This window comes from Lissotriton helveticus, chromosome 4_1 (genome assembly GCF_964261635.1).
Source record: "Lissotriton helveticus chromosome 4_1, aLisHel1.1, whole genome shotgun sequence".
NCBI classification, from domain to species: Eukaryota; Metazoa; Chordata; class Amphibia; order Caudata; family Salamandridae; genus Lissotriton; species Lissotriton helveticus.
Genome location: NC_136063.1, coordinates 418,962,787 through 418,980,948, shown reverse-complemented (window position 1 = coordinate 418,980,948; position 18,162 = coordinate 418,962,787). Strand labels below are relative to the sequence as shown.

At 51.4% G+C, this 18,162-nt stretch overlaps 1 protein-coding gene across 4 annotated transcripts in view; it reads left to right on the top strand.

Moving 5' to 3' along the window:
* Window positions 1-18,162, top strand: part of VPS13B (vacuolar protein sorting 13 homolog B) — a 3,181,000-nt gene that overhangs the window by 3,089,171 nt on the left and 73,667 nt on the right. For all 4 annotated transcript variants that reach the window (XM_078686964.1, XM_078686965.1, XM_078686963.1 and 1 more), the window contains exon 58: window positions 12,246-12,416. In XM_078686964.1, the coding sequence (XP_078543090.1) occupies window positions 12,246-12,416 (171 nt within the window). The remainder of the gene's footprint in view (window positions 1-12,245; window positions 12,417-18,162) is intronic.

Below are 18,162 nucleotides of genomic sequence, written 5' to 3'. Positions count from 1 at the left end.
CAGTATTGAGACGACAAGGTTGGTTAAAGGCAACTTCCTCTCGTCCCGAGATACAGATAAAAATCTTGGATATGCCTTATGATGGCCAATTTTTTTCGGCCCGCAGATTGATGAGGCGCTACAGAGTATTAAAAAGCACCCGTACACGGCCAAGCATTGGGTACTCTCCAATACAAAAGTCAGTCCTTTCGTGATCAAGAGGGAGAGGGCAGTCCAATTTCAAAGGGGACCACCAATACCGGTCATCATACCCTTCTGGTCAGCATCGGCCCCAGTATCAACAGCGCCAGCAGCAGAATCAACAGTCCTCTTATGGCAAATCGTCCTTTCGTGGTAAAGGCCAGCGAAAAGACAACACTCGTAGACAATGACCTTTCACTACTGCCAGTCTCCATCCTCAAGAATTGGAGGAGAGATTTCCCATTTCCTAAAAAATTGGAAGCAAATTACCATGGACCGTTGGGTTCTACAATTGGTTCAATTCTGCCATTCATTGGAATTTGTGCGCATACCTCCCCAAACTCCTCCCCGACCCATGCTTCACAAAAATCTACGCCTGCTTCTCCGGGAAGTTTCTCTTATGCTCCAGAAGGGGGTGATAGAGAAAGTCCCTCTGTCCCAACGAGGGAGGGGATTTTATTCCCGCTTCTTTCTAATTCAGAAAAAAGAGAACAAGTGGAGGCCAATTTTAGACCTCAGAGCCCTCAACAAATTCCTAAAGAAGCAGTCGTTTCGTATGGTACCAATCCAGGAGGTCTTGCAACTCCTAGATGGAGAGGATTACATGGTGTCTCTGGACCTTCAGGACGACTACTTTCACATCCCGATTCACAGAAATCACAAAAAGTTCTTAAGATTTGCAGTAGCAGGCAGACACTTTCAATTTCGCTTCCTGCCCTTCGGGCTCAAGTCTGCTCCTCGCATCTTTACAAAGTGCCTCTCTCCAGTAGCTGCATATCTCAGACAACAGCACCATCACGTCTTTCCATATCTGGACGACTGGCTGATCAAGGCTCCATCCTTAGAAGGCGCGTCCTGGTCTTCCAACGTTTGTCTGCAATTTTTCAATCGCTTAGGACTCACACTCAATCGGGAAAAATCAGTCCTTCTACCTTCTCAGCGCATAAACGTCCTAGGCGCTACTCTCGACACAAAACTGAAGAAGGCTTTTCCATCTCAGGAGAGAAAGAACAAGCTTTTGACACTGGCTGTTCTCGTGGCTTCAAAGAGAACCTTGAGGGTTCGCCTTTTCAAGTCCCTACTTGGAATAATGTCATCATGTATCCTACTAGTTCCTCACTGCCGTCTGCGGATGCGCCCTCTCCAGGAGGCGCTCTCAGCACAATGGGTCCAGTGCATAGGGTCATTCGACGATATCATAAAAATTACTCCTCAGATGGTCAAAGCTTTACAATGGTGGATGTCTCTTCGGAACCTTTCTCAAGGCTTTCCCTTCTTGCTTCCAGCTTCACCGCATATCATCACAACAGACGCCTCATTAGAAGGCTGGGGAGCTTTCCTCCAAGAACTGCAGATAAGCGGAAAGTGGTCCCCCTTCGAAAAAGGGCTTCATATAAATCTCCTCGAGCTGCGGGCGGTCTTCCTCGCCCTTCAAGCTTTTTTCCCTAGAATCAAGAATTCCCTAGTGCTCGGTGGTACAGACAATACTACGACGATGCACTATCTCAACAAACAGGGAGGGACTCGTTCTCTTACACTTTCTCACGAGTCGCAGAAAATCTGGAACTGGTTGATCGGGCACAATATATCCCTTCGGGCAGAGTACGTTCCGGGCATGGACAATGTACTAGCCGACTCACTAAGCAGACAGAAGACAACATCTCACGAGTGGGAACTGGATCAGGGGATCCTCAAACAAATCTTCTCACAATGGGGCACTCCTCTTATCAATCTATTTGCCACAAGATTAAACGCCAAATGCCACTACTTCGCAAGTTGGCATCCCCAGAAAGGGTCTCTAGGGAATGCATTTTCGATCGCATGGTGCAACGTCTTTGCGTATGCCTTTCCAACATTTCCAATGATTCCCAGAGTCCTCAGGAAATTGAAGGTTGAGCCTTGTACGCTCATTCTCATAGCCCCAACTTGGCCTCGCCAGCATTGGTTCACCGAACTCCACCTTCTTTCTTTGGAACCTCAAATACAGCTGAAGCAGTTTCCATCCCTTCTCATGATGAACAACCAGCAAGTCCAGCATCCGAATCTGGCATCACTCAAATTAGCCACTTGACTCCTGAGTTAAAAGAACTTCAGAATTTAAATATTCTACCAGATTGTAGGGCCATCCTAGCTCGAGCACGAGCAGAAAGTACCAACAAGACATACTCTTTAAAATGGAAGAGGTTTTGCATCTGGTGTAAGACTCAGAAGATACATCCTTTTTCTTCTTCTCCAAAGCAAATATTGCCTTACCTTCTCCATTTGGCAAACTCAGGCCTTGCTCATGCTTCCGTCAGAGTCCACTTGGCGGCGATCTCCTGTTACAGAAGATCTCCTACTGGTCCTTCTCTCTGGTCTCACAGATTGATCAAACAGTTTCTAAAAGGCCTTTTCAGGACTTTTCCCCCTGTGAAAACTCTGCCGCCTTCCTGGCAACTTAACACAGTCCTTAATCAGCTCATGAAGCATCCCTTTGAGCCGGTACACAGGGCTGATCTCAACTACCTCTCTTGGAAGTCTGCGCTCCAAGCCTTCTCCATTCAGGAGCCCTTTCTGCAATTCAAACAGAACAGAGTAATATTGCGAACAAATCCAAAATTTATACCAAAGGTCCCGTCAGACTTCCATCTCAACGAGCCTGTGGTCTTGAGCTCTTTCTTTCCAAATCCCCATACTGCAGCGGAAAGAACATTACATTCTCTGGATCTCAAGGGCTGCCTAAAATTTTACATTGAGAAAACAAAATCCTTCCGTAAATCAAACCAGCTCTTTGTGGCTTACAGTAGACCCAGGAGAGGCCTTCCACTCACCAAACAAAGTATTTGTAGCTGGATTTCTGCAGCTGTTTCATTCTGTCATGAACAGGCAGGACAACCCCTGCAATCTAAAGTACAAGCCCATTCTCCTAGAACTCATGAAAGATGCTGCGGTGGGACAGGCAGTACTTTATCATCTGTTTCGGTAGAGGTGAGCCTTCTTTTCATCCCACCATCCTTCTCATGTACGCACATTTCTCTATTGTATTGTTTGATGGTATTTTTGGCTTACAACTGAACGTTTCTATCTGTCACTTGATATGTTATTATCTAATGACGTGTATGTTCTATACCATCCGAAATGTGCTTATCACTGCTTGCTATTCTGATTCAGGCATGTGAATCTATGAAAGACACCCCTAATACTGGATAAGAAATGCGTTACTTACCTGTAACTGCAGTTATCCAGTATTGGTGTCTTTCATAGATTCACATGCAACCCTCCCGCCTCCCCGGGAAGGACTCATCTAATTGTCTCAGTAGTGCACTCACTTAGCACGGTGCTTCCGAAAATCTGAGGGGCAGGAGCTCCTTCCAGGAGGGTTCTAGAGTAGGTGGTAGCTGATTGGCTCTTCTCTAGAGTTTGGTCCTTTCTACAAAAGGACATGGATATGTTACTAATGTGAGGCCCTTAGACCTATTTCTCTATATGTCTATTAGGAGATTACTTTATTTATGTACCGGGGACTCCGATCCCGACGACGGGGAATGATTCAGGCATGTGAATCTATGAAAGACACCAATACTAGATAACTGCAGTTACAGGTAAGTAACGCATTTCTTCTCCACCGGCTGTAATGCACAGCCTGAGTGGAGAACATGCACAGGCTCCCACTGCCTGTCTGAGCGCTGAACCACGGGGCTCAGATCAATCACAACGCTGCATTGCATCATTGTGATTTAGTTAGGGTAGCCAGTGTGCTTCCTGTTTCCATTCCAGCCGGAAGAGACGCAGAGAGATAGCCTCACCACCCCCTCTTCATGCAAGCAAGTCTCGTCAGGAAAGACACTGAATATACATTACAGAAACAATTATAGAGCATAGAACAACATCTTCATCATCCCCCACCCCCAATAAAGTGCAGCATCAGCTGGCAGCACCCATTTTCTCCAAAGTCACCGTGGCCCGACTCAAGGGAGACTATATTTTGAAATATTTCATATGTACTCCAAGGGGCTTGTAGACCAATTCTTAACGTGCAGCGGCCATTCCACTAGTCCATCCAGTGTCTAGCATGGGCTTCCCGCCAGTGGTGAGCTTTGTCTCTTTTTGCCACCAGATAGGCCATGACCACTAGTGCACGGGTGCCTCTGGGAACCACAAAGTTGTCCATGGTGCCCAGTAAGAGTATGTTTGGATCTAGTTCCTACTGTCTGCCCACCACGTCACTCCAGAGCCCATTAACAGCCCTCCAGTAATTACAGATCACAGGACATTCCCTGTTGGTGGGGAAGAAGATGCTAGGTGAGGAAGCGAATGTAACACAATTTGGGCTAATAGCTCTCCCCATTAGCCAGTCTATTAGGGCTTCATCGTTTTGAACAACCAGGGACCCTGCCTTAACGACTTTGCTGCTGCTGACTTGCCATTGAATATATTTCAGTGCAACCTGCCAGCACAGGATGAGGAAGCATGTGACATGAGGTAATGTGCAGGGGAAGGCTCCACCATATAACAAGTTTAGTGTTCTGTGTGGGCCAATGAGCTCAAGATTCAGTTGGTTAGTGGGGTTGTTTCTGTCATCATTTATCCAGTCATTACTAGGCACCATTGGGACACCCAATATTACAGCTGAACATGTGCCCAGCCCCATGAGATATGGTGATATGCGACATTTGGCAAATTACACTTGGGGGGTCTTAGTTGCACACAGAAAGGAGCCGATTTGGGTTTGTACTTTTGCAAAAAATGTGGCCTGCAGAATATATGGGTAATGTTGGAGAACATAAAGAAATCGAGGAAGTGAGACCATCTTGAATAGCGCTCCCTTCCTGCCATAGTTAGTGGTGCACCTCAAAAGGTTTCTTCATCTTGTGTAATAGCGGTAGAACCTCGGCTGTAGTGTTTAGGGCATCAACCAAGAGGGCACGTGATTTGCCACGAACTTTCGCCTGAATACTTTTGGTGGGTAGACCCCCTCTCTGTCCTTGGCTGCTGCCTGGATTGCTGTGAGCCCAGAAGTACCTGCGGATTCTCAGAGGGGGTAGACCAGTTCAGCATTTTGGGCTGGCGAGATTGGGCGTTGAGTGCCTCTGTTGGGATTCTGGAGGTGTGCCTGCTCATCTGGGGGTATTGCAACCCTTTGGGGGGGTGCCCTCCCACCATCGGGGGGGCCGATGGTTGTCATCCCTTGGGTTCCTGCCCCTGAGGCTTTGGCGGCCCACCCTGTGTGGCTGGATGTGGCCTTCCATTTTGACTGGGTTCAACCGCCTCCCTCCTGAAGACTTGCAGTACCCATTAAGCTGACTGAACACATCCAATGCTACTCATATATGCACTTAAGTTATGCGGCTGTGACTTACGCAATATGTCTACCAGTCTTTTGTTCTTGAGCCCAGCTGTACTAAAATGATCTTTTATTATATTCTCTGTACTAGTAGTAACCAGTGCAGTGAGTATTGGACGTTTTCTAGATTTGGGGACAAAACTGGTAAATTTTAATTCCTTTATCTCATTTCAGTCAGAGGTTATGAGAAGTATATGTTGTGTAACTGTACACATACAGTGTGGATTATGAGTGCAATTGCGAGTTTTGTCTGGCAAGGAAACTCATTTAGGAACGCAAAAAGTTTGTCAGGGAACCATGCGTCATTCTGTCATTCTGTATCTGAAAGAAACAGGTTAGTATTAGATTCCTTACCTTAGAATATCCCCAGGCGTCAGTCTGGATCCGGAAACTTTTGCGTAGCAGATCCCCTGCGCGTCGGTAGGCGTCGTCTGCAGGCGTCCCCTGCGGCTCCGCATCCGTCGTCGGCGTCGTGCGCCGTGATGACGTCGCTGGAGTATATAGACGCCGCCTCCGCGCGCTGACGTCAATTCTTCTTTTTTCCGCGCCAGTTAGCGCAGATCCGAGAAGTGCAGTACTCCGGTCTTTGACCAAAGTTTTTGAATCTTGATAATACTTGTTACGGTGCCGGTAGGATGCCCGGTTTTAAGAACTGTGACGGTTGTGACCGCACCATGTCGGTCACGGATCATCACCGACTCTGCCTCCGGTGTCTGGGCCCCGACCACGCCGTGGACGACTGTGTCGATTGCCGGGCCCTGACGAGTAAAGCTAGGCGGGAGCGGTCCCACAAGCTACTCGAACTGCGGGTGTCGGACCCACGTCGAGAGCGGTCCCGGTCCAGCCGGAGGTTGAGGGAGCGGTCGAGGGAGCGGTCGCGGAGCCATCACGAGCGCTCCGGAAGTCGTCACCATTCCTCTGGTTCCTCAGGTAGGAGACACAAGAAGTCGGGGCGTCGTCATCGTACCCCCGACTCCCCCCGACGCGCGCGCGATGCGGCCGGGGGTTCGGGTGGCCCCACCCCCGCGGCTCCGCGTGAGTCGCCGGCGCGGCCTGCTCCATACCCTGCGGTCCCTGGGCAAGGCGCGTTGCGTGAGGAGATAGAGGAGTTCCTTATGGCCATGAGGGCACTGTCTCCTCCGACGGGGCCTACGGCGCCTTCGGGCCCTGTGCTCCCGTCCGGGGGTCCTAGCGGTTCGGGTGTTCCTGCCTCGACGCCGTCGGGTGCTCCGGCTCCGACGCCGCCGACGGCTCCGACCCCGGCGCCGCAGGGACCCTCAGGGTCGACGCCGGCTGGTCTACCGGCCTCTCCGGCGCCGATTCCATCGGGGTTGCCCCCGACGCCGCGCGGCGCCGGTGCTCCGACGCCGCCACCGCGCGGCGCCGGTGCTCCGGGGCCGGCTCCGGGCGGCGACGTCCCCATGACCTCTCCGACTCCGGACGCGGAGTCGGACCGGCGTCGCCCGACGCCGAGTCCGACGCCGATGGGGCCTGTGGACCCCGAAGAGCCGGTCTACATTGTTGACTCCGAATATGGGGAAGATGTAGAATACGGAGAGGTTTGGGAGGGGTCTGAGGACCCTCTGTCACGTGAGTGTCAGTACAATGTGGACTGGACAGGTGATTTGGGTGCCGCCAGTGGTCTGGACGACTCTCCTAAGCCTGGTTTTGTCTCGCCTCCTACTGTGGCTTCGGAGGCTGGGGCTGCTTATTCAGTGGTGTTGATGAGGGCTGCCAAGGCCTTACACCTTGAGCTCCCCGTCGCGGTCGTGAGGCCTAACATCCTCACTGAGGTCTTCAAACCGCAGTCATGCCCACAGGAGCCTCTGCTGCCGTTCAACGAAGCCTTGACAGACGTTCTTTTGGGCACGTGGTCCAGGCCCGCTTCAGGTTCGCCTGTTGATAGGAACGTGGCCAGACGCCACCGTCCGTGTCCGGACGACCCCAAGTTCCTGTCCACCCATCCCACCCCTGAGAGTCTGGTGATCCAGGCCTCGACCTCCCAGACCGCATTCCCGTCGGCCCCGCCCGACCGGGAATCCAAGAGGTACGACCAATATGGAAAGAAGGTCTTCTCGTCCCTGAGTCTGGGACTGCGGTCTTGCAACACCGCATGCCTCTTGGGCCGCTACACCCACTCTCTGTGGGATACGGTCGCGGAGTTGCTGCCAGAATGCCCGCAGGAGGTACGGGCAAAGCTCGGCAAGGCTATGATTGAAGGCCGAAATGCAGCAAGATACTCCATCAGGTGTGGTCTTGATACGACCGACTCGCTGGGCAGAGCGATGTCCACGACGGTGGCGATTCGTCGCCACGCCTGGCTGAGATCCGCCAACTTTTCGGCAGATGTCCAAAATACTTTGATGGACATGCCGTTCGATGGCAGTCGCCTGTTTGGCGACAAGGCGGACCACGCGCTGGAGCGCTTCAAGGACTCCAGGGTCACGGCCAAGTCCTTGGGTCTCTCGACCCAGCGCCAGCAAACGGGTTCGTTTCGCTCCTTTCGTGGCCACGGAAGGGGCGGTCCCACACGTGCTGCCAGCCACGCACCGCAGAACACTTCTCAACGCGGTGGCGGCCGTGGATTCCGCCGTGGAGGCGGTGGGGGACAACGGCGAGGTCAGACCACACCTCCCCCCGCAGCATCAGCCTCCAAATCCTCCTAGTCCGTGCTTTCAGGCCCATGTGACGCCAGTGGGTGGCAGGGTTCGCCATCACCACTCCCGCTGGCGCTCTATCACATCGGACAGGTGGGTGCTGCAGCTCGTCCGAAGGGGCTACTCCCTCCCCTTCGAGACCTCTCCTCCAGCCATGCCACCGCAGAACCACCGTGTGTCGGGGGACCACTTGACACTTCTGCAGGAGGAAGTTACGGCCCTCTTGGCCAAGGGGGCCATCGAGCGCGTTCCTGGGCCAGAAGTAGGGCGTTGTTGCTATTCCCACTACTTTCTGGTACCCAAGAAGGACAAGGGGGGCCTCCGTCCTATCTTGGATCTACGGAACGTCAACGGCTTCCTCCGGAAGGAGAAGTTCAAGATGTTGACTTTGGCTCAGGTCTTGGCTGCTCTAGACCCACAAGACTGGATGGTGGCGTTGGACTTGCAGGATGCGTATTTTCACATCCCCGTCCTGCCGGCCCACCGGCGTTACCTGCGGTTCACGGTAGGCCACGAGCACTTTCAGTTTATCGTGCTCCCATTCGGCCTTACCAGCGCCCCACGGGTGTTCACGAAAGTGATGGCGGTGGTCGCAGCTCATCTGCGCCGGTTAGGGGTTTCAGTCTTCCCCTACCTCGACGACTGGTTGTTGAAGGCGGGCTCGCCCCAGACAGTCGTCCACCACCTTCAGATGACGGCAGACCTCCTGCACGAGCTGGGGTTTTCCATCAATGTGCCGAAATCACACCTGTGTCCCTCTCAAAAGCTCCTTTTCAACGGAGCGGTTCTCGACTCGGCGCAGTTTCGGGTTTATCCTCCGGAACGGCGGATCCGGGATATACAGGCTTTGATTCCCATCTTTCAGCCGTTATCCCGGGTTTCGGTCAGGTTGACGCTGCGGCTACTGGGGCTGATGGCTTCCTGCATCCTTCTGGTGCATCACGCCCGGTGGCGGATGCGGGCTCTGCAGTGGGACCTGAAGTTTCAGTGGGCCCAGCATCAAGGCAACCTATCCGACCATGTCCTGATCTCGGAGGGCACTGCGAGCCAGTTGCAGTGGTGGCTTACGGACCGCGATTGGGTCAGAGGCAGATGCCTCTCCCTTCCCCAACCGGAGCACGTGGTTGTGACGGACGCGTCCCTCCAGGGCTGGAGAGGCCACTTGGGAGAGGCGGAGATCAGAGGTCTCTGGTCTCCGGCGGAATCCCGGCTCCACATCAACATGTTGGAGCTGCGGGCGATTCGCCTAGCACTGAAGGCATTCCTCCCCTTTGTCAACGGGAGTGTAGTGCAGGTGTTCACGGACAACACCACCGCCATGTGGTACTGCAACAAGCAGGGCAGAGTGGGGTCGTGGACCCTTTGCCAGGAGGCTCTGCGTCTCTGGCAATGGCTGGAACGTCAGGGCGTGACTCTGACGGTTCAACACCTGGCAGGTTCTCTGAACGCCAGGGCGGACGAACTCAGCCGTCGGTGCTCAGTGGATCACGAATGGCGTCTGAACTCGGACGTGGCGAAAGGCCTCTTTCTGCAATGGGGAGAGCCTTGGTTAGATCTATTCGCCACAGAAGAGAACGCGCAATGTCATCAGTTCTGCGCGTTGGAGTTTCCAAGGCGGCACTCGCACGGCGACGCCTTTCGGCGCGAGTGGAGCTGCGGTCTGTTGTACGCCTTTCCGCCTATACCACTTCTGCCCAGAGTGCTGAAGAAGATCAGGCGCGACCGGGCCCAAGTTATCCTTGTGGCTCCGGACTGGGCTCGAAGGTACTGGTATCCCGAGCTACTCAGCATGTCAGTCGGTCCCTCGATCCGCCTGCCCCTTCGGGAGGACCTTCTGTCGCAGCAGCAGGGGACGGTCCTCCACCCGAACCTGTCCAGTCTCCACCTCCATGCGTGGAGATTGAGCGGCGACAGTTGAGGCCATTTGACTTGTCTCCTGAGGTTTGTGATGTGATTCTGGCAGCCAGGCGTCCCTCCACAAAGTCGGTATACGCCTGCCGGTGGAACAGATTTGTGGCATGGTGCACAGCAAAGGCTGTGGACCCTCTCTCTGCCCCTCTTTCCGAGGTTCTCCTCTTTCTTCTCTCTCTTGCCCAGCAGGGCTCTGCTCTGGGCACTATCAAGGGCTACCTTTCTGCCCTTTCGGCCTTTCTAAGGCTGCCTGATCAACCTTCTTTGTTCAAGTCCCCTATTGTAACGAGATTCTTGAAGGGCATCACGCACATGTATCCACCTGTTCCGTTCGTGATGCCTCAGTGGGACTTGAACCTGGTTCTGACCTTCTTGATGTGCGCTCCCTTTGAGCCACTTCATTCCTGTCCTCTCCGTCTCCTGACTTTAAAGACGGCCTTCCTGGTTGCCATCACCTCTGCCAGGAGAGTGAGTGAGCTCCAGGCTCTTTCTGTCAAACCTCCTTTCATGTCAATTCATCCAGACAAGGTGGTTCTGAGAACTAGACCTTCTTTCCTGCCCAAAGTAGTCTCTCCTTTTCACATCGGGCAGTGCATCACCTTACCCTCCTTCTTCCCGCCTCCGCATCCTTCAAAGGATGAAGAGCGGCTCCATCGTCTGGACCCAAAACGTGCGCTTTCATTTTATATGGATCGCACACGCCAGTTCCGGGTGGATGACCAACTGTTTGTTGGCTACGTGGGTGCGAAGAAGGGACGGGCGGTACATAAACGGACCATCTCTCGGTGGGTCGTTCTGTGCATCAAAGCGTGCTACTCTTTGGCTCGGAAGGAGCCTCCTGTTGGGCTGAGGGCCCATTCCACTCGGGCCACGGCGGCTACTACTGCCCTGGGCCGGGGAGTCCCTTTGCAGGACATTTGCCAGGCGGCTACGTGGGCCTCGCTGCACACCTTTGCGAGGCACTACTGCCTGGACAGTCAAGTCCGGAGGGATGGCTTCTTTGGCCGTTCGGTCCTCCAGGACTTTCTGGTGTAGGATTGTATTGGTTCGCAGACCCACCACCGGGGTTGGTATTGCTGGGGTATCTATTCTAAGGTAAGGAATCTAATACTAACCTGTTTCTTTCAGATGAACAAGTTACTTACCTTCCGTAACGATATATCTGTAAGAAACAGTAGTTAGTATTAGATTCCTTACCGCCCCGCCCATCCTCCCCGTTCTGCGAACTGATACCTAGGGTTAAGGACATCCCTTTCAGGGCCCTAGTTTCAAATGGCACCAGTGTTGGTTCTCACATGGCTCTGCGTGTTCTGGCGCGGAAAAGCTATGTACAAAGAACTGACGTCAGCGCGCGGAGGCGGCGTCTATATACTCCAGCGACGTCATCACGACGCCGACGACGGACGCGGAGCCGCAGGGGACGCCTGCAGACGACGCCTACCGACGCGCAGGGGTACTGCTACGCAAAAGTTTCCGGATCCAGACTGACGCCTGGGGATATTCTAAGGTAAGGAATCTAATACTAACTACTGTTTCTTACAGATATATCGTTACCGAAGGTAAGTAACTTGTTCTTTTCACACAACTTTCTACACAACAGAACAGAAGTGACTAGTTGGGGAGATTCCAGGGAGGTCTCTTGGTTGTATTGACAGATAATGGATGTTCATTGTTACCTAACTCAGTGGTATATTGCAAAAGACCAGTTTGTTTTGGTTCTTTTTAGGGATCTTCTAAAAATGCCTGAAATATTGTTTTTCACAGTCCATGTAGAACCTGCAGCCAAAAAAAGAGGGCTCAATTCACTTACCAGATGAAAAAATGAATTCAAAGATGGTGAACACCCATGCTATTGAAACAACAGAAGAGTTTAGGTCCCCAGGTCCAAGGAGTGTAGCTCTGTGCACTGGTCTCTTACATATTGAAGGCCATACTACATTCAGAGTGTCTGAAGTGTTCAATCTATGTTTAAATTATGACCATAACTGTGGCCACACGTTATTTTGCCCTGCATTGGAGTCACATGTGCTTTTAATTGTACCATTACCATTGATTATTGTTATTCTATCCTTTTCATTTCAGGCAAAATATAAATGTTGCACTATTGATTTTCTTTTAGTTAAACAACACAGTATTAAGAGCTGAGAATAAGTTACCTTTTTAACTGGTTCCAGGCACTTTGACATCGCTGACCAATTTAGCCACAAGTCTTGCTCGCAACATGGACAGGCTCTCTTTGGACGAGGAACACTACAACAGGCAAGAAGAGTGGAGACGGCAGCTTCCTGATAACCTAGGTGAAGGCCTCCGGCAAGGACTGTCTCGATTAGGCCTCAGCCTCCTAGGTAAGCAGCTTCTTATATCGCTCCATAATGAGGCATGGGTTCTCAGAGGAAAATGTCTGTCTTTTTTTGTGAATTTCTTTCAATTTTGAAAGTGATGTTCACAGCATTTCTCAAGTAAACTACTTTACACCAGCCCCACCGACCCATGGCCAGTATAAGGCAATTTGAGTAAAACGATGTCAGTGCACCAATTTGTGTTATCAGAGTGTGTGGAGCTTATCGCTCTCAGTCTCGGCTGCTGTCTCTGTCGGTAAGTAACATGATTCTCTGAACTATGTTTGCCCCATAAATCAAGTTATTGACACTTAAAACCATACTCTGCTTTTTTAGTCGAGAGTGCTCTAAGATGCTCCCTTCCATTGCGACTGGACTTCGATGAACCCGAAGGCTATTTAAGACCACGAGGTGAAACTCTGTTGCTGCGCACCTCAGAAAAACTCATAGGGCATGGTCTCAGTCAAAGCTGAGGAAACGGACACGTTCCCTTTTGAGGCTGTTCTTGGGATTGGTCTTTGTCTCGCTCCAAGTCATCAGGTAAATCAAAGTCAAAGGAGTAACATGAGAAGTAAAAGCGTGACTTCCCTCCAAAAGAAATCAGGTGAACGTCAGTGTACCTGACTATCTCGGTCTTAGTCTTCATCTTATCCCAATACAGCTCGAATTCCAGAGTCATCAGCAATGCTGCAACAAATCAAGGCCTTCAAAGAGGTCATGTTGCATATCTTTGTTAGCGTTCTGGCTCCCTCTGGCACACCTCTAGTCCCTAAAGATCCAAGGAGGCCTCCAGTAGGACTACCACTAGCGGATCCGCCCCTGATATGGACTGTGCCTCTTGACCCTGTTCCGATGTCCACCCCGAGTACGGAACCAACACCTACTTTAACTTCTCACCCAGACCCTTGACAGTTCACTGTGCGTTGACGCTGGCACCACTAAAGGAAGTCTTATCGGACTTAGAAGCAAGCTTACTTCAGCCAAAATCACCCCCCCCACACCCATTCTCATCCCCAGACGTTTTCAGACTTGGAGGGTATGTATGCTTCCTTTGCTTCTTAGACCCGGAACTGCATTATAGTGATTACAGTGATGATGAGTTTCAGTTGTATGACAAGGAGAAATTATTATTGGATTTCAAGGATGCCATTGGTCTGGTCTCAACTTTCCACCTGGACCTTCCACAAAAGAATTGGCTTCTTTTGCCTTGGTTATCAGGAGCGCAGCAAAAATCCTTAACCTCCAACCGCCCTTGATAGAGGTCAAAACAAACGTCCTTACAGAAGTTCTGCAGTCAGAGCAGACTTCTTCAGAGTTGCTCCTGCATTTTCTTCAGAGCTGCTCCTTCCTCTTAACAAAGCCCTCACGGACACCGTGATGGGCACTTGGCCAAATTGCGAAGCAATGCCGACCAGCTCCAGAAGAATCATCTTTCCTCCTCCAGCATCCCATACTATGGAGTCTTTTACTACCAGCATCTACAAGTAGGTTGAACCCGAATTGATTTCCAACCACACCTCCAGAGAGAGGATCTAAATGTATGTAGGATTTTGGCAAAAAGATGTTATCCTCTGCCAACCTTGTCCTCATATCTGTTAACTCGAGTTGCCGCCTGGGATATAACTTGCATGCATTGTGGGTCATTGTAGGCGAGATCTTGGCCACAGTCCCTGATGACCTGCAGGCCAATTGGGCACAGATAATACAAGATGTCCAAGAAACTGTGAATTATGTGATCAGACTTGGACTCTACCGACTATTTGGGTAGGGCAGTTGGTACCAGCATGTGCTTCGGCACCACACATGGTTAAGATGCACAAGCGTCTCAAGTGTCACTAGTGGACATGCCATTTAATGCCATTTGTCTCTTTGGGGACTAAGAAAGACTTTTCCCTGGAGCTCTTTAAAGAAAGCAAAAGTACAGTGTGCTTTCAGTGCCCATGCATCTGTTTCCCCAACAATAGCACCCTTTTTGAGGCTTCAGAAGGGGCATCCACCAGAGAAAGCTCCAAACCCTGCCTCCACACCACCCAACCTCCTTTTCGAGGTAGAGGCCGGAGATCCGTCTGCGCATAGTGTATGTGTGCATGGGGAGGCTGTCAATCATTGACAATGCAGTACTGACTAGTGTATACGTGGTGTATGCATGTGCTGGAAGTGCTGGTGGGACAGTACCTGAAGGATGTAGTGCTGTGCAATGCGTGCAGCATAAGTGCATATGCTGGTTGTATGTGTACCTTTATGTGGTACAATACATGAATTGTGCGGTGCTGGCAGGATAAGTCCATGTGTTTTATGTATGGGTACCTGTGAGTGGTACAGTGTGTGCATGTTAAATGCAAGTGGGGGCGTGGCCGAGCCAGCCATGATGGCGGATGTACTGGGCTGAGGCTCCGTGAATTGTCTCGACTCTCATTAGTAATCCGCCTTGGAGGGACCACCGTACAGAAACATCAAACCAAATGCCACTGCAGCTACAGTTGCAGTACGTCCTCAATCCCAGAAACTCGAGCCTGGGAGCTCTACAGCCTGCCGCGTGCATCGCTTCGTACCAACATGGTGGCAGCGGAGGGAAGGAGGTTGGCCTGATAACCGCAAAGTGGCAAAACTAAACTCTCTGCATACACTCCGATCCACCCCTGAGGAATGATCAAATGAAGCCAGACCGACTCCTTAGAGCGGCAGACCTCAAATCCAGATAAGCCTGCACAGTGGGGTGATACAATTCAGTGGCCCTGTTGCGCGGTGTAGCAGCGGCGAGATGCCTTGCGGCATTCCTTTGTGGCTGCTGTGACAGACGCTGACCCGTGGTCCCATGGGTCCAGTGCGAGTGGGCTTCCCGCTGAAGTCATCTAGGAACACAGTAGAGTAACCAGGGGAGCGGTAGAGGGAGGGGGCCCTCCCCAGTTAGAGAAAGTGTCTAGAAGCGGGAATAGTGTACGGAGCACACAACGGGGCCCCTCCCCAATCGGCTCCTCGGCGCTGGATGCTCACGTGCAGCCTAGGGCTGTTTTCCTAGTCCCGACCCCTGAGAGACCACCAGTCGCAGGCACCTAGATGCAGCTCCCCAAACGCGGGCGACTACTCCCCATTACAAATACCCCTAGACTTAAGTGGCAACATGCAGCTGAGATCCGGATGTTCACGTTACACATAACACTACTCAAGGGGACAAAACCCTCATTATTTCCGCCTCCACCCTACACAGGCTCACGAGCACGCTCAGTGCAAAAGGAACGGCAACCACAGCGTGGCTCTCTGGAGCCCAGCCCCCACCATAACAAACGTGGTGCTACCCAGAACGACTTACAGTGCCTACAGGATCAGAGCCCCCACTGCACTGAGCGCGGGCCCCAAAACCATGGTCCGGCCACGCGCAACAGCCCTGTTCCACCGCCAAAACTCTTCCTCTTCTGACGTCTTCAAAACTCACTTGTCCCTCTTCTACTCAGAGTCTTGCCAAGAAACAAGGGGCTAGACGATTCCTGAGACACCCTTGGCTGTTATAAAACCAGTACGGAAGACAGAGCCTTATAACAGGCCAGCGTATAGGAAAAATCCCTCCCTCAACCACGCAATACTAAGGCGATAAACTGAGCCCCCAGGACAATTATGGGGAAGCTACGCTCTCAAACATGACCCCAGGGACCCCTCCTACTATAAAGCCACATGTAAACAGCCAAAGGCCAAAAGGAAGACGCAGAGGCATCCTCTACCTTACCCATGTTTAACAAGTTAGATAAGGTACTTGCAGTCATTGAACACTCCAGGGTCACGATTGTGGACAGATTTTGCGCCTTAGCCACAGATATTAATTTACTGCGCAATGACCACCCGAAACTAGCAGACAGGGTTGCAGATGGCGATAAAACGCTAGCCTCCCTACAACCACAAGCGAGGATTCAACAAGAAACATTATGCACATTGCAGAACCGAATAACGGTGTTGGAAGAACACGCAGATGACCTTGAAGGACACTCAAAAAGAAGTAACATTCGTGCTATTGGTATACCCGAAGGCGTTGAGGGAGCTGACCCTATCAACTACATGGAAACATGGATTCACACATTCATGCCAATGGCAGACTTAACCGCTTTCTTCTCAATAGAGAGCACATAGGGTGCTGGCATACCGCCCATCCCCGGGATCCCCACCTCGTCCACTACTGGTGAAGTTTCTCCATTACCGGGACTGAGATGTTGTGCTCCGGGCCACCAGGCAACATGGACCCTTTCAGTTTAAAGATAAACTTGTCATGCTGTTTCCGGACTACTACTGAGCAGTTCAACACCAACATTCCTCATTTATGGAGGTTAAATGCAGACTTTGTCAAGAGGGAATTCAATACTAGCTATTATTCCCGGCGCGTCTCAGAATTATGCATGATGGAACTACAACGTTTTTCACGGACCTTAGCGGAAGCATATGATTGGATAGAGCTAAATCATCAAAACCAGCCACACCTAACCTCAAAATGCAATGAACTTTTAAAGGAACCCAAGGGCAAACACCGTCTGACCAAGAACCCTACCCAGGGTACAAAACCCATGCCACACATACCAACCATGAGCTCCCCAGACCTGGAACAGATAATTGCCGAATGCAGGATGGCTCTACAGGCTGTAGCAGGACTAGGGCCAGCTTTAACAGCCACAGATGAAGAAAGAGGTTCTAACATCTTTACCTCGGAAGAAGAAGGAGGCGTGCCTACTCTGTAACTCCACCGTTGGTGACTCCGCAAACAGCAGACACGCTCATATGAACAATAGTCCACTGCTGAACATGTCCTTGTTGCATGTTTTACAAATGTCACATTCAGGATTATCCATGTGAGATACACATGCAACATAAGGTAACCACATGCCAGGTCCCTCCACGTATGCATATTCTACAAAAGCCACTCGTGAGTCTACCCTGCGCGCAAGACATACCCGACCCCAACATACAGTAGAGTATGAGGGAAATACTAAGTTTGGACGTGCCGCCTGTTGCAGTAGGGCCCACGTATTGGGAATACCCCCACCTCTGTTCACGATTCTTTATTTGTTACCCCCCAAACTCTGAGAATATATCCCCAGAGAGATAGACGCTACGAGCCTATATATGATTGCGTCCTCTGGCAAAGTGCAGAGCATGCCCAACCCCCACCCCCGCAGTGCGAGTACCAGCATCACTACATCCCATATTGACAGGTAGCGGCAACAATAACTTCCTAATACTTAACATGCGAGGCATGCACACAGCACATAAAGATACGCTGTGTATGCGTATATTAAACGACGTCAAAATGCGCATATCGTGCTGCTCCAAGAAACGCATCTAGTGACAGGGGAACTGGACAAATTGCATAAACGCTGGTGGGCATATTCTGCGTGACCACATACTCCGCGTATGCACGGGGCCCCATTTCAGGAGCTACACAGAACTATAGACGCTGAGGGGCGCTATGCCCTTCTGGAGGGGATACTAGAAGGTCAACCGGGCAGAATTGGTAGCATTTATGCTTCCAATACCGATCAGGGGAAATTCTGGGACTCCCTATCATATGCGCTAGCACAACACACCACTCCACCCTGGATATTAGGGGGAGACTATAACTGCACACTAAACCTCTCACTAGATAGATCGCATCCACCACACCCAGCCTCTCAGGCCATTGCGCAAACACAGCGATACAGCTCATGGGTCAATTACTTGTCCCTAACCGATGCATGGAGTAGCAAATACCCGGAGACCAAGTTATACTCCTTCC